We start from the raw sequence: 22,882 nt of genomic DNA, 5'->3' as shown, positions 1-22,882 counted from the left end.
AGTTCGTATAAGGAGATAAATTTAATTACAGGCCTTTCCTTGCATTTTAAGATGTACTCCACATAGGCCCGTCTCGTAGGATGTCCAGTTGTACTCCCTTGACTATGTCAGATATAAATTACTATGTATCAATTTACCAGATACAAGGGGGATATTATATAAAGAGGAGGATTTGTACTATGTTTGTTTGTTTGTTTTTTACAATTTCGAACATTAAGGGGGAGGTTCAAACATGAGCGGAGATTCCTGCCATAACATTGGAGCGATGTGTCTCTGTGGACGTTCTGGAGACACGTTGCTTCGAATTGACATTTCTTTAGTCTACTTCCATCTTTATCTATGGTTTATGCAACAACACAAACATTACTTTTATAGAATAGCCATAACTTTGACCTTTTTCATGTCCTTTTTTTTCTGACAACCTCAGTTTATGACACATTACAATAGTAGGAAATGATCTTGTATGAAGAGAATAAAAAAATACTCTAAATGTATGCCCTGCAAGAGCCTGGCAGGAAGTGAGGTCATGGGCTATGCATGCTGGGAAGTTCTTGTTCTCTATTCTGAGTTATTCTGAGTAAACACTTTATGTTTCACTCCTGAGAGTTGTCACTCCAATCTTTCTACACCAACATCTACAATTATTATAAGAGATCACAGCAAAAAACTATTTAAATTAAGGATTCAGCACTAACACACTTAAAAAAAATATATAACTTGGTGTAAAATTGTCGTTCCATAATAGTTATCTATAAGGAGATTTTGAGATTATTTCAAATATATTTTAGATTTTCTCTTCCGTTACAGCTTTGTCTCCTACTTCATTTTTCTATCTTGTACTGCAATGCTTGATAAGTGAAAAGCAATGTACTATATGTATGCCGTGATTTCTCCACATTAAGCTGACATTCTATTTCATTTTTATCCAATACCAATTATCAAATTTCTGGTCATTACATAGTTTAAACCGTTTACCTTTTATTATTTCATTCACAGTTACAAAAGTAAAGAGAAGGCCTCATTTTATTTATAGTTTTCTTACAGTTTTTTAATAAAGGGCTCACTGTGTATGTCCCCATAAACCTCACATCACACCTTTAAAATTCTAAACATTTGCATGCAAATAAACACACGGAGACTTGGATAAGTTATTAAGAAATTGCGAGAACTTTTATTATGAGTTTTTATTTTTAACTAAACCTATGGTGGCGGAGAAAGGGCACTGCCAAACAGCTCTCAAGCTGGTAACACTATCACACAAGTGGACTGGGTCAAACCGCCGTACGTCCACAACCACGGGGAACAAATCCCATCATAAGTTGCGCTGAGTTGGCGTCAGAGTGACTGCCCCTTTAAAACTCACGCTGCCCTCCCTCACCGAGCCGGACAGGGACCCTCCTCACCGAAGGACCGAAAAGGAGTTACTGGTGCCACCTAGTGGTCAGTGACCTACGACCAACTACCTGTGCGCCCACAAATCAGCCGCTGAACGCAGTGCCTTCCTACCGCAACATTAACCCAGAAAAAGCCAACAACGAGGAGTGGGTGGGTGGGATCTCATGCTGTGGAATGAGGCAGCACAGGAAGTGCAGCCTACTATATAAAACAAGGTCCCTCCCCCAGAAGCTCACATTGGTCGGGCCCAACCCAATGTTAACCCCTTCAGGTTAGTGTTCAGCTTATTACAAACCCTGCCACCCTTTAAGTGCGTTCGTCCTATGAAGCCTCACTTGTCATTAAGCCAGCAGTAAGTTGAGGTGCACAGGAACCAACATTTTCCTTTCTCTAAACACAATAGGATCAAATAATGTATAGTTCAAATAATTTATATATGCGTTATCTTCAAATTTTAATACAAGAATATTTACACACTTAAATATTCGCTTCCCTTACCTGGCAGAACTTTGTCAAAGTAAAGTGTGAGCAGTATGTATAACACAGAGTTTAGAATCAGACTGATACAGCTGGAAAGCACATGGGAAGAATTGCCTGTTATGTCTGTGAAAAATACCCCTTGCATTTCAGCTTCTAGGTGAATGCTCTGAAATTAAAGAGAAGCCATATTTAACCAGGAAGCATCAAAAGGAGGGTACTGTCAAATCCAAAGTATGCTACCAATTGATCAAAGCTAGTTCATACACAAACAGAGGAAACTTTCACTGCCGGGAAACAGAAACTCACAACACAGGATCTGGTTGTAGTAAGAAGCTGTTCTGTTTATTCAAATCAAAGTTACACTTCTTTATAACACTCTGAAACTATTTGATTGTGTAAAAAAGAGATAACAGCTGGCATCATATATCTAAAATAATTGGAACTATAAATCTGTCATTACATGGTTTTAGCATTGCAGAGTAAATTCCGAGAGGCTTACATTATATTATTATTTATCATAAACTACTGCTGCTAGCACCTCTCTTATCTTCTACTTTTAAACATATATTACACATTTCTTGGAACCTGGCCACATACTCATTATTTTTCTTGCTAACTACTGAATTATATTTGAAGCAATCTTAAAGGCACAACACACAATATTAAATGACTTCTATATTCTCATTTCTTAGTACACAAAGTGCAAAACATTTTCACATTGTATCTAGACTTACTAGGATAATGTGATTGGAAAGTTACATATTCGGATACAACTTTAGTACAATATAAATTAAAAAAAACAATTTAATTATTCTTCCAAAAAGCCTAAACATAAAGGATAGCCCAAATGTAACAGTAGATGGCAGGTTCGTCCAGATGGCAAAAACCTGCTAATTACAGAAAAAACTGTGTAACGCAGAGGCAACACAGTACAAATGAATTGATGAATTTAGTACTGGAGAAAGAGGATACTAGATCACACTATATGCTATACATTAATGTATAGTACAGACACCAGAGCACAGCTATTCCTTAAATAATAAAAGTCAGTGACACATTATAATAGGGTCAGCTCCCATAGCTTCTCTATTCATTCATAGTGTTGCAAGGTATGTACTTACAGGAACTTTGATACATTTTGTAGGTGCTGGCAAATGAGAGAGGCCCATTAATAGACCCACCTGGGGTCAAAGACAATTAGAGTATACCATTGCCCAGTGATTTGCATTCACAATGCTAATGGCTAAAATTGTGTGTCAAGTGGGCTCTATAATCTCACTGTTGTGCCTATTTATCGAACATTCATTTGCCTTAAATCAAATGGTAATGGCTGTTTCCGCATGTTACATCAAGTCAAATATTAATATTAGGGCTATTTAACAACAGGTTAAAACAGGATATATTGAAGATATCTCCTGCTTTAACCATATTAGCGCTCAGTGCCGAAGTCCTCATAATTTTCTATGTGAAGTGTAAACTGGAATCCATTTACCAAGTGATGAAAAGCTTCGTTTTTCTGAGCTTGTAGTTGGCTGCTAACGCCATTTGAAAATTGTGTTAGCAGCTAAAGTTTATGGGCACTCTGACACAAATTCAATGGGGATCTTTTCAGAGGCATCCCCCTGTCAAATTATTGCCATATGCGCAGATAGTTTTGCTGGGGGGGGGGGGGTGGGGCAGAATGATAAAGCTTACGCTTTTTGAATGTAATTGTCATCACCGGGGCATCTTCTTATCAGAGGTGTTGTCCCGGAGGATCATAAATTGATCCGAAAATGTACCTCTTATTGCTGCGATTAGCGTCGATGAGAGATAATCATACTTGCCAACTTTTATGACCTGTCTTCCGGCAGATACCAGAGGACAGGTCATGTGACAGGGGGTTGGATGGTGTGTGGTGACATTGTCCCGTCCACTCCTATACAATGCCCCTGAAATTCGGGGGAGCCTCCTGGAAACTCCAGGAGAGTAGGCAAATATTACATTAATAGTCTCCTCTGTGTCTGGAGGGTAGAGGGGATGAGGAACCACAGAAGAAGGAAAAGACAGGAAAGATGGTCACAAGGCAGCAGGATTTACAAATAAAACGTGTGTCTGTCACGTTTGAAGTACAGAGGTAACCACTGACTGGTATTGACGCAACTAGACTGAGAGGCGTGGAGTCTAACGCACCCCCGGTATTCACCAGGGACCCCCGCAAGGAGCTACGGGCTTGGCTGCGTGAGGAGCGCAGGTCGCGGTTCTCCCAGGTAGCCAGTGCAATGAAGTGTACACAGGATGACCGAGGCAAAGTACAAAGGGGAATCCAGAAGAATGGTCAGTAAAGCCAAGGTCAGGAACTAGCGGACAAAAGGTTCCAAATCACAAAGACAAAGGGGTAGTCAAGGAACAAGTCGAAGGTCAGGACCAATAGCAATAAACAGGAACAGGTAGAAGGACTCTGGAAACACTGGAGACTGGTGAACCAATACTCTGGCAATGTGCCAGTGGAAGTGGAATCCTAATATAGGAGTTCTGTTGATCGGAACAACAGCAACGGAGGTAAGTCTCGAGATCCTGGTTGACCCGCTTGGTTTGGTCATTAGTCTGAGAATGGTATCCTAAGGAAAATTTTAATTTGATCCCAAGATGATTACAGAAAGGTCTCCAAAACCTAGAAATAAATTGCACCCTGCGATCTTGTATGATCTCACAAGGGCAGCTATGGATGCGAAAGATGTGTTCGATGAACAGGTGTGTCAATACAGGAGCAGATGGTAAACCTTTAAGGGGAACAAAGTGGGCATATTTGGAAAAACGATCTACCACGACCCAAATGTTGTTAAATTTGTGGCTACCTGGGAGATCCGTGATAAAATCCATCCTGATACTAGACCAGGGAGTCTCAGGTACTGGGAGTGGAAGAAGGAGACCAGGAGGAGAACGTCTGGTCTGAATGAACACAAACCTCGCAGGTCTGAATGAATTTGCGAACATCTGAGGGTAAGGAGGGCCACTAATAATTCCGAGAGAGAAAAGCCACAGTCTTCTGGATACCTGCATAGCCGGCAAATTTAGAACTGTGACCCGATTTCATGATTTTAGGGTGAAAGTGGACATCAACGAAGGAACGACCCACAGGAGGAGACTTAGTTGTGTATTGAATCAGTGCAATAATCTGAACGGGATTGATGATAGGTTTAACTGTAACGGAATTTGCATCAGTAGGATCGAAGGATCGAAAGAGGGCATCAGCTCAGAAATTCTTGGAGCCTGGTCGAAAGATCAAATTTAGCTGAAATCTGTTGAAGAATCGTGACCAAGGGGCTTGCCTGGGGTTTAAACATTGGGCGGATTGGAGATAAGTAAGGTTTTTATGATCCGTGAACACTGTGACTGCAAAGCGGGATCCTTCTAGCAAATAACACCATTCTTCCAAAGCAACTTTAATTTAAGTTCCTTGTCTCCAATGCCGTAATTGGAGTCATTAGAGGAAAGTTTTTAGAGAAGAACCCGCAGGGAAAGAACCAGAGGACAGCTCCTATTCCTACCAGAGAGGCATCCACCTCCAGAAAGAAGGGTTTAAAATGATCAGGTTGTCACTCACCGGACTGTGAGTGCCATTTCCCGTGTGTTCAGGAACAGTGGCCGTCCGCCATCCTGAGGGTCTGCACATGTGCAGCCCTTATCATACCTTCAGTACCTGTTGCTTTTAATTGATTGGATGATCAGGCAACCCTCCCTATTTAAACCACCTGTGATCATTACCTGGTTGCCTGATCTTGGAGTCTCATTACCCATGAGCCTCTGAAGGTGTTCCTGTGTTTCTCGTGTATTCAGCTCCTGCTGATTCCTGTTTACTGCTATTGTGGTTTCCAGACCACTTCAACTCTCCTGTGTTCATCGTGCCTACACTCAGCTGATTCCTATCTGCTATTACTACCGGACTCCTGTTCGTTTCTACTCTCCTGTGTTCATCGTGCCAGCACTTAGCTGATTCCTATCTGCTGCCTTACTACTACAGAGTTCTTGATCGTCTCAACTCTCCTGTGTTTATCGTGTCAGCTCTCCGCTGCCTCCGTTACTACTACAGGGTTCCAGACCGCCTCTACTCTCCCGTGTTCAGCGTGCCTTCTCTCCGCTGCCTCCACCACTACTACTGGATACCAGACAGCCTCAACTCTCCCGTGTTCATCATGTTTCCAGTTTCACTTACTACTGCTTCCTGAGTATTGCTTCGTTGATTCTGGATTACCTGTCGTGCGCTGCACCAACCTGATTACCGCTTCCACCCTCCAGTGGTCTCTCCTCCTGCTGGCCTTCAGCCGTTCAGGTATCCCTGCACGTCTCTCTGACAGCCTGCTCTCCTGAACCGCGGTATGCATACTTTCCATTGACTTTGCTTTTGTATTGCATATCCATCTGGACTGAGTTGTGTTCTCCTCCGGAGCCTCCTATCCACTGAAGCTATTGTTACCATTGACTTTGTTTCCTATTGCCTGGATAGCTATTGTGACTTTGTATACTTCAAGCAGTGCTTGTCAGTTATCGTTGTATTGTGGATATCATCGTGGGATCAAGTTCTGTGTGCCCCGTGTATACTCTGCTTTACATTCATCTCCTCGTGCCCCTCCTCATATATATATAGCAGTGGTACAACTTGCTGACGCAGACCACTGACTCCTGTTCCCTGTGACACCAGTTTCAAGTATCCTCTCACATAAGCAGTGGTACAACTTGCTATACGCAGACCACTGACTTCCCTGTTACCTACTTTCACCTGGATTCCATTCCTTCACTATAGACAGCGGTACAACTTGCTATACGTAGACCGCTGACTCTCACTACCTCCTCGCTTCTCCTGGACATTCCTCCTCACTATAGCAGTGGTACAACTTGCTATACGCAGACCACTGACTCTCCTCACGTTTCCTTGTCCATCTGGTTCCTCGTGTACATTCATCTACTCATTACCAGTTGCTGCTAGTCATAGACTTTCCTTGAGCATTCTCTCACCATCTGCTGTTTCTCCTGTTCCGTTGTCACCCTGCTACCAGAGAACCATAGTACCAGCTATATTACTCTGGTAAGTCCATCATCTGGTGATATCCTGGGCAAAGACTCCTAGTGCCCGTGACACAGGTTGTCTTAGGATCGGAGCTGAAGAGAAGGCTTCTTTGAGAGATTTGAATGCAAGGACTGCATCGGTAGGCAAAGTTTCAACTTGACCACCTTTACGAGTAAGGGACATGATGGGAGAGATAAGAGTGGAAAAATTCTTGATAAATTGCAGATCGTAATTTGTAAATCCGATAAATCGTTGGGTGGCCTTTAACCCCTTGGTTGGGGCCAATTGAGAATGGCTTTTACCTTGCTAGGGTCCATTTGAAGATCAGTTCTGGAAACCAAGAATCCTAGAAAGGGTACTTGAGGCACTTCGAAAAGATATTTCTCAAGCTTGCAATAGAGATGGTTGTTTCGTAGACAAACAAGCACTTCTCTAACCTGTACTCGATGAGAATGGAGGTCTTGCGAGAAGATTAAAATATAATCTAAATAGACAACAGAAGAATATAAAAGATCCCCAAAAATTTGGTTAGCAAATTCTTGGAAGACCGAAGGGGCATTACAGAGCCCAAAGGGCATTACAAATTACTCATAGTGACCGTCCCTGGTGTTGAAGACGGTCTTCCATTCATCTCCTTGTCGACTCCTGATTAGGTTATAAGCACCCCTAAGGTCCAGCTTGGAGAAGATTTGTGCCCCGCGAATGAGGTTGAATAATTCGGAAATAATCGGAAGTGGATATCGATTTTTCACTGTTATGGCATTGAGATAACAATAATCGATGCATGGTCTAAGCGAACCATCTTTTTTTTACAAAAAAGAAACTTGCGCCCACAAGGGAAGAAGATTTTCCGATAAAACCTCTTTTGAGATTCTCAGAAACGTATTCCAACATAGCTTGAGTTTCTGGTAATCATAATGGAAAGACTCTACCCCTAGGTATGGTTTCTCTCAAGGACGATGAGCAAGTAGTCCTTCTGCAGCAACCGTGTTGCAGAAGTCAGAATATACTTTGGGGAGAATTACCTGATGAGAGCTCACTCGACTGGAAATAACTAAATTAGCAGGAACCACTGGCTTCAAACAACGTGCCTTGCATAATGAGCCCCAGGAAACCACTTGTGCGTGATGCCAATCGAATTGTGGAGAGTGTGTCTTTAACCAGGGAAGGCCCAAAATAATCGGGTTGACAGATTGCGGTAGTACCAGGAAATTTAACCAATCAGAGTGGAGAGCTCCTACCAACAGCCGAATAGGAACCGTAATACAGGTGACAGAGGTATTAGAGACTCGGTTTCCATCTACAGCAGTCAGCGCCAAAGGTTGTGACAAACGAGTGGTCTGGAGATGAAGCTTAGAAACCAAACTGGAGGATATCAAGTTCCCAGCGGACCCCGAGTCCATGAAGGCAAACATCGGTTGCAGGCCATCAGGAGAAAGAATGGTAACAGGCATAATAAACTCAGATTCTTTTTGAGGACATGGAGAAAAGGACTGGAATGCTAGGCTGACCTCTCAGCTATCACCTAGGATGGGGCATTTCCCAGCCTTTTGGAACAGGTGGAAAAATGTCCAGGCTCCACACAATAAAGACACAAACGATTCTTCATACGTCTATCTCGTTCTTCAGAAGAAAGGAGTGACCAACCTATTTGCCTCTGTAGGGGACGCAAGAGGCAGAAAATGAGGAGCCAAGCAAGGAAAGGAGCGGCGACCTCAATCAAGTTCCTTTGTGCATTCATGATGACGTATGTCCACTTTAATACATAAAGAGTTTAGGTTGTCTAATTTGGAAGGAAGATCTCAAGATGCCAGATCATCTTTTATGCAGTGATTTAACTCTTGCCAGAAGGTAGCAGATAAGGCTTCGTCATTCCAGCGGAGGTCTGATGCCAGGGTCCGAAATTGCACTGCCTATTGACCACCAGAGAGTGTTCCTTGACGTAGACTTAGGAGCCGAGGTTGGTCAAAAACCATGCGAAAATTTTCGATAAAAGTCGTACAGTTTTGAAGCAGAGGGTCGTCTCGCTCCTATAAGGGAGATGCCCAAGCCAGGGCTTGACCCGAAAGGAAAGAGATAATGTATGCCACCTTGGTTTTGTCCAAGGAACAGTTCTTTGGTGTCAATTTGAACTGTATGGCACATTGATTGAGGAGTCCACAGCATTTTTTGGTATCGCCGTCAAATTTCTCTGGAGGGGGTATGTGTAACTTCCTGGTGCTGGCAGAACTGGTGGAGACAGTAGCAGCAGAGGTGGTTACATTCCTGGTGGGTGTGACAGGAGGATCTGGCAAAGAGCTTTGCAGGGGACGGGAAGCCACACTTTGAAGGCATTGCAAGAGATGAGCTTGGTTAGCTTCCAGCTAATCTACTCGCTGAGACAAGTGTAGGAGAAAATCCCGGGCTGATGGTTCCTGAGTACTTATGGCCAGAGTATACTGTCACATTTGAAGTATGGAGGTAGCCACTGACTGGTATTGACGCAACTAGACTGAGAGGCGCTGAGTCTAGCGCACCCATGGTATTCATAAGGGACCCCCGCAAGGAGGTATGGGCTTGGCTGCGGGAGGTGCGCAGGTTGTGGTTCTCTCAGGTAGTCAACAGTGCAATGGTGTGTACACAGGATGGCCGAGGCGAACTACAAAGGGGAATCCATAAGAATGGTCAGAAAAGCCGAGGTCAGGAACTAGCGGACAAAAGGTACCAAATCACAAAGAAAAAGGGGTAGTCAAGGAACAACCTGAAGGTAAGGAGCAATACCAATAAACAGGAACAGGGAGAAGGACTCTGGAACGCTGGACACTGATTGGAGGAGAGGGATTTCGCGGGCTGGGCACATCTGACTGCTGACGGAGCCACGGAGAGAGTGTCCCGCTCCCTAGCAACGGGACTTGGCTGAAGTGCTCATGCGCGGGCTGGAGGGAAGTCAATGGCCGGAAAAAGCGAGCGAGAGGGCAGTCAGGTGGCCGTTCCCCCGGCACCCAGGAGTAGTGCGGGGACGGCGCTTGACAGTGTCAACTACTCCAGATACTGAGCTATAGTACACAACAAAGCTCCTTATGTGGTATAGCATTTCTGAGGAACATTAACAATCATATTTGTGTTTTATCTACTGTATTTTAATTTAATTTTACATTTGTAATCAGTGCAATGATTTTATTTCCACCATATTCCAAATATTCTCAATTTCTCACCTACACAGAATTATACAGCCATACTTACAGATTTATCAGAAATATTATTGATATTTGTGCCACTTCTATTTCTATCATCCTACCTTCATTGATTCACTAACAATGTATCTTAGTGGCATCAGGAATATTTCGCACCATCAACCCTCACCATGCAGAATTATATACAACTGTGTGAAACGGCCATTCATTACCTCTGTCAGTCCCACTGAGAAGGCAAATGGGGGCAGCACGCATAGTAAGACTTCCACAACCTTGGGAATGTTTTTCAGAAGCAATAGGAGGCTTAACGCAGATATGAAGAGTGTGATGAAAAATCCTACTATGGCGGTGACTCTGGGATTCCTGAAGAGGGCGCTCAACATGAATGTGAAACATATCTGGAAGAAAATAAAAAGTTATTGTAACTAATATAATCTAGCAATAACTATGTAGGCATGTGTTATGATGAAATTTGGATGTAAATGGTAAACAGAACAAAGCGCTATTTTCAGTTGTAGTAGTTTAATTGAATAACATTTTCAGTTTTTCAGTTTTTCTCCTAAAATACTCCAAAAGTTGAAAAGGCGCTGAGGCCGGGAAAATTAACAAAATTGCAAATTTGTAAAAAGTCCCTTGCCCATACTCCCTGAAACCCATTGTTCACCACTTCATTCAATATAGAATAAAATATTTGTTTGTTTTTTATTTTCTGATCCATTGTAGGCCACATAGGAAAAAAAGTTCCATTTAAAAAATGGCCCACCAGCACTGTCACGAATGGCCAGCCTGTCCCAGATACAGCAATCTGAACAGATGGCCGTCACTGGCGTCACCTTAGTCACTTAGCAATGAACTTTTCTGACACCACGGAGAAATTATTATGTTGTCCTTAAGTTCACCAGAACCACTTCTTAATGTTTCACACTTAAATCATCATCATCATCATCATTTATTTATATAGCGCCAACATATTCCGTAGCGCTTTACAATTGGGGACAAACGTAATAAACTAATAAACAAACTGGGTAAAACAGACAAAGAGGTGAGAAGGCCCCGCTCGCAAGCTTACAATCTATGGGACAATGGGAGATTGACACATGAGGTTAAGTATACATTTTGCATCTTGGCCCAGCCAGACTGCAAAGGTAGGGTGACTCATAAGCTAAATGATCCTGTCACACAACAATGTTGGTCCGGGGGTAGTTGTCTTGTGTGAAATTGTGTAACAGGCTAAAGGTAGTGAGGTTAAGATGGTGGTTGAGGAATATTATAAGCTTGTCTGAATAGGTAGGTTTTCAGAGAACGCTTGAAAGTTTGTAGAACAGAGGAGAGTCTTATTGTGCGAGGGAGAGAGTTCCATAGAGTGGGTGCAGCCCGAAAAAAGTCCTGTAACCGGGAATGGGAGGATGTAATGAGGGTGGATGAGAGACGCAGATCTTTTGCAGAACGGAGTTGCCGAGTTGGGAGATATTTTGAGACAAGAAAGGAGATGTATGTTGGTGCAGCTTTGTTGATGGCCTTGTAGGTTAGTAAAAGTATTTTATATTGGATTCGGTAGAAGACAGGCAGCCAGTGTAGAGACATACAGAGTGATTCAACAGAGGAATAGCTATTTGCAAGGAAAATCAGTCTTGCCGAAGCATGCAAAATAGATTTTAGGGGTTTGAGTCTGTTTTTGGGAAGACCAGTAAGGAGGGAATTGCAATAGTCAATGCGGGAGATGATTAGTGCATGAATTAAGGTTTTAGCAGTGTCTTGTGTGAGATATGTGCGGATTCTGGAAATGTTCTTTAGATGTATGTAACATGATTTAGATATAGAGTCAATGTGGGGAACAAAGGATAGGCGTGAATCAAGGATTACACCTAGGCAGCGAGCTTGTGGGGTGGGATTTATGGTCATGTTATCAACAGAGATAGAAATGTCAGGTATGCTCTTGTTGGCGGGTGGGAATATTATTAACTCTGTTTTAGAAAGATTAAGTTTGAGTTGACGAGAGGACATCCAAGATGAAATGGCAGAAAGACAGTCAGTTACACGGGACAACACAGATGTCGAGATATCAGGAGAGGATAGATAGATTTGGGTATCATCCGCATAGAGATGATACTGAAAGCCAAAGGAACTTATTAGATTTCCAAGAGAAGCGGTATAGATAGAGAACAGCAGAGGACCTAGCACCGAGCCTTGTGGTACTCCAACTGATAGGGGAAGCGGAGCAGATGTGGCTCCAGAGAAATTAACAGTGAAAGAGCGATTAGAGAGGTAAGATGAGAACCAGGATAGAACTGTGTCTTGAAGACCTAGGGATTGCAGCGTTTGTATGAGAAGAGAGTAGTCAACGGTGTCAAATGCAGCCGAGAGATCAAGGAGAATTAGGAGAGAGTAATGGCGTTCAGTCTTAGCAGTGATCAGATCATTAACAACCTTGGTCAGCGCAGTCTCTGTGGAGTGTTGAGAACGAAAGCCAGACTGAAGAGGATCCAACAGGTTGTTTGCGGAAAGAAAGCGTGTGAGGCGAGTGTAGGCAAGTCTCTCTAGAAGCTTGGAGGGGCAAGGGAGCTGAGAGATGGGACGGTAATTTGAGAGAGAGTTTGGGTCGGAGTTTTGTTTTTTTAGAATAGGAGTAATCACTGCATGCTTGTATAGTGATGGAAAGATGCCAGTAGAGAGTGAGAGATTACAGATTTGAGTTAGAGGTGAAATGAGCACAGAAGACAGGGATCTACCAATTTGCGAGGGAATAGGATCAAGAGGACAGGAGGTAGAGTAGGAAGATAAGAAGAGCGTAGAAATTTCCTCTTCATATGTGGGGTCAAATGAAGAAAGGGTGTCAGAGGGTAGTGGGAAGGAAATGAGCTGATGGCTTGTTGAGGAGGAGGATACCATTTCTAGTCTGATCTTGTCCTTGAAGTAGGAAGCAAGATCCTGAGCACTGATAGTAGATGGAGGGTTCGGGGTGGGAGGATTGAGAAGATGATTAAATGTATTGAAAAGGCGTTTGGGGTTAGAAGCCTGAGCATAGATAAGAGATTGAAAGTATGTTTGTTTTGCAGTGTCCAGAGCATTTCGATAGGAGTGGTAGACAGAAGTATATGTGAAGAAGTCATTAGAGCTTCGAGATTTACGCCAGTGACGTTCTGCTTTACGGGACAGTTTTTGAAGATTTCGTGTTGCTTTGGTGTGCCACGGTTGACATCGAAGTCGACGTGTAGTATGAAGTGTCGCTGGAGCCACTTGATCAAGGGCCGTTGCTAAGGTTAGGTGAAAATGAGGTACTGCCATCTCAGGGGATGAGAATGTAGAGATAGGGGAGAGAAGGTGTTGGAGAGAGGTGGAAAATTGTTGAAGATTAATAGAATTAAGATTTCTACGAGTATGAGGAGGCTTGGTAGAGTTAGACAGTAGAGAGGTTAGAGCAGTGGGGGTGAGAGTGTAGCTGATAAGGTGATGATCCGAGAGGGGGAAGGGTGTATTAATAAAATTAGAAACTGAGCATAGTCTAGAGAAAACAAGATCAAGGCAGTGGCCATCCTTATGAGTAGATGATTCAATCCACTGGGAGAGGTCAAGTGAGGATGTTAGAGAGAGTAGTTTGGAAGCAGCTTTGGAAGGTGGGTTATCAATGGGGATGTTGAAGTCACCCATGATGATGGTGGGGATGTCTGAAGATAAGAAGTGAGGGAGCCATGCAGAGAAATCCTCAATAAATTGTTGGTGTGCTCCAGGGGGACGATAGATCACCGCAACACGTAGGGAGAATGGATTAAAAATGCGAATAGCATGTACTTCAAAAGATGTGAACGTGAGTGATGGGACATTTGGTAGAACGGTGTATGTGCACTGTGGGGAGAGAAGTAGTCCAACCCCACCTCCTTGTCTGCCTTCAGGTCTGGAGGTGTGGGTGAGATGGAGGCCACCATGTGAAAGTGCTGCAGGTGAGGCAGTGTCTGATTGCATGAGCCATGTTTCTGTTATTGCCAGAAGGTTGAGGTTTTTTGAGAGGAAGAGATCATGAACGGAGGTAAGTTTGTTACAAACAGATCGTGCATTCCAAAGGGCACATTTAAAGGACTTGGGAAGAGAGGGTAGACAGGTGATGTGTTTGAGGTTTGCTATAGAACGGTAGTGTTCTGATGTATGTGTGTGTGAGGAGTGTGGGGGACCTGGATTAGGTGATATATCACCAGCTAATAGAAGCAGAGTGAGCGAAAGATAGGCAAGGGGATTGTAAGATGTGTGGCCTTTTATTTTCTGGCGACAGGTGGAGGCTGTACTTGTTAGAGATAATAAATAGGACAACAGTTCATGGGTGTTAAATAGAGGTGAGTGGAGTAATGCAGGTGCAATATGAACAAATTTGTGTGTTGGTGGAGGGGTGAAAGATGACACAGTCCTAAAGATCATGCCATGAAATGAGACTAAGAAAAGCAATTTGTGAAACATTGTGATAAAAGGGGTAAAAGCAAAAAGCAAGGGTATTTTAAGAATTACCTCTTAGCAGTATTCCATATAAATAGACAAGTAGTGCAGAAATAGGCTGTGGCAGATGTTGCTTATTGCTGGGAGTAAAAGCAAGTCAAATGTAGTCCAATGTTTGTCCAGCTGTGTTGTCTAACTGTGCATTTTCGTCCACTTTGTGAGAAAATCCCACTTAGTGCAGAAATCACACACGTCTAACCCCACATACGTCTCCCCATAGAATGAAGCTAAGATGTAGTCAGTCTAATTTAGGAATACACTACAGATGTGCTAATTGGTCAGCTAATCAAAGGAAAAGAAAACATTTGTGGGAAAGGATAGAGGCCAGATACCTATCATAAATTAGGCAGCAATAAAAGACTGTGCCAACCTAAGTTTAAACAGATAACAGTTTCCTATAACATACTTAAACACAGATTGCAGGGATGAAATTCACAGAATAATGATCAGAGTAGTAGTAGTAGCAGCATGGATGAACATACTTAAACACAGATTGCAGGGATGAAATTCACAGAATAATGATCAGAGTAGTAGTAGTAGCAGCATGGATGAACATACTTAAACACAGATTGCAGGGATGAAATTCACAGAATAATGATCAGAGTAGTAGTAGTAGCAGCATGGATGAACATACTTAAACACAGATTGCAGGGATGAAATTCACAGAATAATGATCAGAGTAGTAGTAGTAGCAGCATGGATGAACATACTTAAACACAGATTGCAGGGATGAAATTCACAGAATAATGATCAGAGTAGTAGTAGTAGCAGCATGGATGAACATACCTGAAGATGAAAAGAGAAGAGAAAGATGAGGATTAGTTGCTGTGTTGTCTAACTGTGCATTTTCGTCCACTTTGTGAGAAAATCCCACTTAGTGCAGAAATCACACACGTCTAACCCCACATACGTCTCCCCATAGAATCATATACACATATAGCATGAGCATCCCTGGGATTCGCAAGTTCACACAGAATCACGGAGAATATGCTAGATTAAATGTATTTTAATCCGAAAAATGTTTGTAAGGCTTGGTTAAAAAAAGTTAATTACAATACACACAATAAGTTGCACAGATAAGTTTCAGAAAATAAAATAGGAAATAAAACCAGAGTCACTACTTACTAGTTAAGACTTGGTGTGTGTGAGGGAACACAGTTGGGAAATATGGGACATTTAAGTTTTGATAGACCCCCTCATGAAAATGCACAATGTAATGTCTAAAGCAGAAGATTTTAAACCCTTCTTACAGGCTCTTCACCCCACCTTAGGAATTACATATTCAATTAAGTCTGATTGATCCCAAAATGACACAGAGCTTTCCAAAGTAAATTATCTATTACTAAGATATATGTTTGGACACCTCAGAGAATCTCTCACCTCTGCTCTGCTTGAGTGGCTAGATGGTTTAAGACTTTGGGGCTTCAAACTCCTCTGAGATCCTTATCTATCCCCGTTCTGGCTAATTTCAAAAAATTTCAACACTTGCATAGGTTCAGACTCATGTCATCTAGCAAAGCAGACGCCGAGATTACATTACTAGGTTACATACAATATACATTGTCATACCTGAATATTTAGGGAAAACAACAATAATACATAATCATCACACCTCCCCCTAAACCTAGGGCACGAACGACTGTGACCTGTCACTGTTGCTCCTGCCCATTCACAACTTCTGCCCCCTGGCGTGAGAGGCCATCTACTGTAAGATGCCGTCCCCACGTTGTCGCTAAGTGCTGGAGACGGCTGCCTGACTTGCTCTGAACATTGCGTCTCGTTGCCTAGCAATGGGATGCTTCCGGGTTCATGTTAGGGGTCACACCGTGCGCGCAAGCACAGGGAGGCCTCGGGTCTTGTTGCTAGGCAACGGGACGCCTCACCTGTTGGCGGTCAGCATCTCTGACCACTGGCTTTCCGGCAATTAACATCCTAGAGGATCTATATAAGGCTGCCTCTGGCACCACTAGGGTGCCAGAGTATTAGTCCCACCCAGCTCTTTGTTTTTTCCAGATACTGCTCCTGATGTGACCCAGCTTTGCTCCTCTGACCTTCTTTTTGGATTCCGTTTTTGTACCTTGCTACTTGTTCTGGTTTCCTGACTTCTGGCTTACCTTTGACCATTATTTTGAAGATGTCCTTGTACTTTGCTGTCTGTTTGCTCTGACCCAGATGGATTGACTGCGCCCCGTCCTTTCTGCTACTACACTGGTGGCTGACTCGGAGAATCGCAACCTGTGCACGCCTCCAGCAGCGAAGCCTAAACTGCCTCGCGGGGGTCCCTGGTGAACACAGAGGGTGCATTAGACTCTGCGCCTCCCTGCTCAGCAGTGCAGATACTAGCTAGTAGCTATCCCACAGCTTGTGACAGCGTGACATCTGCGTTTCCATGTTCTGCGCCCTTCCGGAGCTGAATGATGAAGTTATATTGCTGTAAAATTAAACTCCATCTTAACAGCTTTCCATTATCCCCAGAAACTCTATTCATCCAGCTTAGGGAATATGGTCTGTAATAATGGTGAAATCCCATCCATAAAGGTAGGGCTGTAACTTTTGCAGTGCCCATATGGCTAGGCACTCTCGTTCAATAGTAGAATAAGCCACCTCTCGGGGGAGTAGTTTTCTACTTAGGAAAATGATAGGTTGCTCCTCCCCCTGCAGCGTCACCTGGCTAAGGACAGCTCCTAGTATATAGTTAGACGCGTCAGTCTGTGCTATAAACCTCCGTTTGAAATCTGGGACCTGTAGCACAGGGGACTGAGCCAGAGCAGATTTCAGAGCTGTAAATGCATTTTCATAATCCTCTTTCCAATTAACCACCTGTGGAAATTTATTTTTTGTTAAGTCAGTTAGAAGTTTGGCTAGGGTGCTATAATGAGGCACAAACTTTCGATAATACCCAGCTGTACCTAATAAAGACATGACTTGCTTTTTCGTGGTAGGGGTCGGCCATGCCGTGATAGCCTCTACCTTGCCTGGCTGTGGGCGGAGGGTACCTCCCCCTCCACGGTGCCCCAAGTATTGCACTGCATGCATGCCAAGCCGGCACTTCTCTGGCTTGATAGTCAGACCTGCCTCAGTAGTTCGGTCTAACACACTATTCAGATGGATCAGGTGCTCCTCCCAGGTCTGACTGAACACTGCAATGTCATCCAGGTAGGCATCTGCATGTCCCTCCTGGCCCTCTAGCAGGACATTGACCAGCTGCTGGAAGGAAACAGGGTAATTTTTCATTCCAAAGGCCATGACCAAAAACTGAAAAAGTCCAAATGGGGTGATAAATGTGGACCGCTCACGTGCCTCGAGTGACACTGGGATCTGCCAGTACCCTCTACTGAGATCCATGATAGTGCTGCAGCTGCCTGGGCAAGCTGATCTAGCAGTTCATCTATCCTGGGCATAGGATAAGCATCAAACACTGTGGCATCATTCAACATTCTATAGTCTACACAGAGCCGGGAGCAGCCCAAGAACTGTTAGACTTTTGAATTACCCCTAGCTGCAACATCTCGTCTATTACCACTTTCTTTGCCTCTAGTCCTTCTAGGAAAGTACGAAGTGCTGGCTATCTGAGGGGGGTCTGGTTGTCTGTGTTTACATGATGTGTGACCAAGTGAGTTTTTCCAGGTTTCCCTGTAAAATGGGACTGATAGTGCTGCAGCATGTCAGCTAGCTGCTCTAGCTGAGAGTCAGACAGCTCTTCACTGCAGTGGGCATCTGCTAGGGACCCTGTCTCTTTAGCAGTAGCTGCTAAATCTACCAAGGGGTCAGACTCCTGATCACTCTCAGGCAAACTACACACAGCTAATACACAAGCTTCCCTGTCATGTTCAGCTGTGAGCATGTTGATGTGATATACCTTCTGACAACACCCAAATGTCCTGCTAGGGGTATCTCATCGCTACTTTCAGCAACCCTTCCCTATAGGTTTGAGGTACAACTAGTTGCCTGTCAGCAATTACATCTGGATGCATACTTGTCACATTTTTCTCTCTGCACAAAATTCCATTTTCCCCAAAAATTCTATCTTCACCTTCAAGACAGGACTGACTGACCCTCCCACCCACTGTCGATAAACTGGGATCAGTGTTTTGTTCTGCTTTGAAAGTGTCACTTCTGAGCTTATCAATGTTGAACACAACATGAGGTCGCTCATTCAAATCACTGCCTGAATCTGCAGCTTCTACAGTGAGGGAGGGGGTGGATGGGGATTAGTTTCTAGTGAACTTCCCTCCACACTTGCAGGGGTTAATGCACTGCTCTTCGGGTCACTACTACTACTAATACATTTGATACATTTTCACACTTTGGGTCACCTTCAGAATTGGACACATGTAAATCGATCTGACTACCTAAAAGATTAGCAGACATGGTATCACATTTAGACACAATCGCACACTTTTTGCCCTGATCAGATTCACAACCCACTTGATTTAAAGTGTTAGTCTCACAAAAAGAGCATTATCATCAAACACATTCTCACATAATCCCTCTCTCTGCATCACAGGTACCTGCAAATCTGCATGAGTATTCTCAGCAGCACATAACATTTCATTACATATTTTTGCACTCAGGTTATGCTGGTCAGCAGAATCCATCTGTGAAGGAATGCACCAGTGCATCAGAAATGACATCACTTTCATTTATATAAGCAGCATGCATCCTTTTCAAATCAGTTCCGAACAGTACCGTGGCAGGCAGATTGTCTAGTACCCCAACATCTCGTATTCCCCTGTCAGATCCAAAATCTAGGCACACTCTGGCTAGGGGTACTGCAGAATGTAGGCCCCCACTCCTCGCACAGCAATGGTCTTCCTGGGAATAATGTTCTCTGGGCTCACTAGAGCTGGATGTACAAGAGTCTGGTCTAACAACCCAAGTGCGACTTGATGTCCTACCTTAACCGCTTGCATATTGTCTCTGGGTTGTCTTGGGGTCCTCCTGCACACAGGATGGCCAACACTGGCTTTCCTGCTGGGCCCCCCACAGGAGAAGGAGTTGTTTTCTTCTTTTTGGGGCAATAGACACTGATGTGCCCCAAATCATCACATGTAAAACACCTGCGGCCAGTTAACAAAACAGGGTTTCCCCCACCCTCCAAATGGTGCAGCAACAGAGCAACAGCTGGTTTGGTTGACAGGGGACTCAGGGGTGATCCTCCAGGTTGCCTCTCTTTCCATGTAGATTGCCCTGGCGCTGCCCAACTCTTCTTTGTTACAGGAGCCCTGGAAACTGTGTGATTGTTGGCCAGGCTAGCAGCTGCTTGCGATGTCTTAGGGTCACGATCTACAACCCATTCCCTCACCTCAGCTGGGCACAGTGTGAGTAACTGCTCCTAGAGAATAAGATCCTTTAGTGTATCATAGTCCAGTTCCTGCATTCCCTCAATCCATTGATGCATCACGGATGATAATTGCGCTAACAGTTTGGCATAGGTATCAAAGGAACTGCGCCGTGAGTCTCGGAACTTCGCCTGTAATCCACAGGAGTTATGTTGAAACGGAGTAACAGGGCTTTCTTAATTGTGACATAATCGCCTGGGGAAAGTCTGAAAATGCTTCCTAAGCATTCCCTCTCAGTCCAGGGATTAAAAAGCTGACCCACTTACTGGGGTCAAGCTCAAACTGTCGGCAAGTCCTTCCAAATCCCCTCAGGAATGCATCAAGGTCACCGTCCTTATCCAACATGGGAAATTGGTTGTGCCTGGGTTTTTTTCTACCCAGACCTCGGTCCACCAACTGGCTGTTGAGCCTCATAAAACAAATGTAAGGAAAAAATGGCGCTGATGGTATAAATCCTCAAAGTCTACAAAGTTAATAGTACCATAAAAGTGTCCTCAAAGTTGAATAATAAAATAACATCAAACGACCAAAACTCCGGAAATAATGATAATGATGTAATTCTTCTATGCTTGATCCAATCCTCCAATATTGATCTCATAGATGAACATAAAAAAGAAACGAAGAAATATACATAGCGTAACCTGTAAATTTCAATGTATCACAGGAAGCTATCCCTATAATGCCCGTGTGTAGATACTAATACACATTCACCACGTGATAGGGGAAAAATTTCTTTAACCCCTTAAGGGTGTACACTTACTAGACGTAGTGAAATTTCAAGCATTGAACCAAACAGAGAATGTTTCTCCTGTGACCAACTCCTTCAAATACGAATATCCACTCCATCAAAATAGGGACCAAAGAAGGGAAATAAAATAGATCTCCATAGTGTAAAATCTTCCCATTTAATTTCCACACATAAAAACTTCACACATATAATAAACACTTAAAATAAGTAGCCTGAGTCCTGCTACAACGGAGATAGATGGACTCTTACCGTCCTTCCTTTCAAAACAAGCGTGGTTGATGTTAAACCCAATATCGCCAGCTGTGTCCTGGGTAACACTCCCGCGATCAACGCTGTCCGAAGAGAAGAGATGACAGATGGAACCTCCGCTGTATGCGTATGACGTCACTCACCCCGTCTACCGACGCGTTTCTATTGTAAATCTTTATCAAGGCGTTGAGCCTCGCTAGTTCCAGCTGGTGCTCGCATTCGGCTTGATGCTCTGCAGCGGCAGCCTCCGTCTGCAGCAGCGCGGCTTTCGGCAGCCTCCCTGTCTGCAGCAGCATGGCGTTCGGGTGCCTCCCTGTCTGCACGGCGTTCAGCAGCCTCCCGGTCTGCAGCAGCATGGCATTCAGCAGCCTCTTGGTGTTGCTGGATCAGCTGCAATGATTTTGCAGGATCAGCATCCTTAAGCTGTTTGAGAGCAGTATGAAGGTAACTGTCCAGTGTAGACTCCCCACTTGATTGAACAGAGGTATTTGTGGTAATGTCCACTGCTGACTGCTCTCCTGAAGCAGAGAGGTTTTCTCCACTGTCTCATCCGACTCTTAGTTTCTGATCAGCCTCCACAAGCATTTGAATCAGTTGCTCTTGTTTCCTGTCGGGTACCGAAAACAATTCCTCTGTCAACACACAAAGTCAAAAGCTCATCCTTTTTCATTTGCTTATAGTCAGTGGCCATGCTGGACTTCACACTTCCAGTAAATAAAAAATAGAAAACAAAACAAGAAAAGGAGGGGGGGACAGAAACTATATGTGCAGTATGTCATTTAAAATGTTGTAAGCCTTGAGTTCTGGCCAATTAGGAAGCTGACTCTCTCTAGAATCACACACCACTAATTCACTTAAATTCTTATGATAAAAAGAAAAATATTATCAATCCCACCAGGCTACCAACCAGTTTGTCACAAACGTCCCAGATACAGTAATCTGAACAGCTGGCCATGACTGACGTTACCTTAGTCACCTAGCAATGAATACACCTTTTCTGCCACTACGAAAGGATTTATTATGGTGTCCTTACGTTCACCAAAACCACTTATTAATGTTTCACACTTAAATCACATACACATCTAGCATGAGCCTCCCTGGGCTTCGTAAATTCACAAAGAATAACGAAGAATATGCTAGATTAAATGTATTTTAGTCCGAAAAATGTTTCCAAGACTTATTTACAAAAAGTTAATGACAAGACATAAAATATGCTGCACAAATAATTTTCAGGAAATAAAATAGGAAATAAAACCAGAGTCACTACTTACTAGTTAAGACTTGGTGTGTGTGAGGGAACACAGTTGGGAAATATGGAACATTTCAGTTTTGATAGACTCCCTCATGAAAATGCACAATGTAATGTATAAAGCAGAAGAAACCTTTCTTGCAGGCTTTTCACCCCCACCTTAGGAATTACATATTCAATTAAGTCTGATTGATTCACAAAATCACACAGAGCTTTCCAAAGTAAATGATCTATTACTAAGATATAAGTTTGGGCACCTCAGAGAATCTCTCACTTCTACATAGTAACATAGTAACATAGTAACATAGTTGATGAGGTTGAAAAAAGACACCAGTCCATCAAGTTCAACCTATTTTGGATCTCCTGCGATCCTGCACTTATATTTGAAATTAATCCAGAGTAGGCAACCGCCCATCTGTTTCAATTTTGAAAATCCCCCCAGACTCAATATTGCAATCCAATTTTTACCCTATATCCACTACTATCCTTTATTTTAAATTAACGGTCGTATCCCTGGATACACCTTTCCGCTAAAAATTTGTCTAACCCTTTCTTAAACATATCTATTGAATCTGCCATCACAACCTTCCCTGGCAATGAATTCCATATCTTGACTGCCCTTACTGTAAAGAACCCCTTCCTTTGCTGGTTGTGAAATTTCCTCTCCTCTAACCTTAGGGGATGACCACGTGTCCTGTGTATGGTCCTTGGGGTAAA

The 22,882-nt window shown here is 43.4% G+C and overlaps 1 protein-coding gene across 4 annotated transcripts in view; it reads right to left on the bottom strand.

Annotated features, from left to right (window-relative positions):
• Positions 1-22,882, bottom strand: part of LOC142095217 (ATP-binding cassette sub-family A member 9-like) — a 127,184-nt gene that overhangs the window by 74,233 nt on the left and 30,069 nt on the right. For 3 of the 4 annotated variants that reach the window (XM_075178102.1, XM_075178105.1, XM_075178103.1), the window contains 2 exons: positions 10,308-10,493; positions 1,894-2,041 (listed from right to left, as the gene is read on the bottom strand). In XM_075178102.1, coding sequence (XP_075034203.1) covers positions 1,894-2,041; positions 10,308-10,493 — 334 coding nt within the window. Of the gene's footprint in view, positions 1-1,893; positions 2,042-10,307; positions 10,494-19,475; positions 19,506-22,882 lie in introns of those variants that run through there. The other variant, XM_075178104.1, reaches the window with a different exon arrangement.

The sequence above is a fragment of the Mixophyes fleayi genome, chromosome 6, assembly GCF_038048845.1.
Source record: "Mixophyes fleayi isolate aMixFle1 chromosome 6, aMixFle1.hap1, whole genome shotgun sequence".
NCBI classification, from domain to species: Eukaryota; Metazoa; Chordata; class Amphibia; order Anura; family Limnodynastidae; genus Mixophyes; species Mixophyes fleayi.
This window is presented reverse-complemented; position numbering and strand designations above follow the sequence as displayed.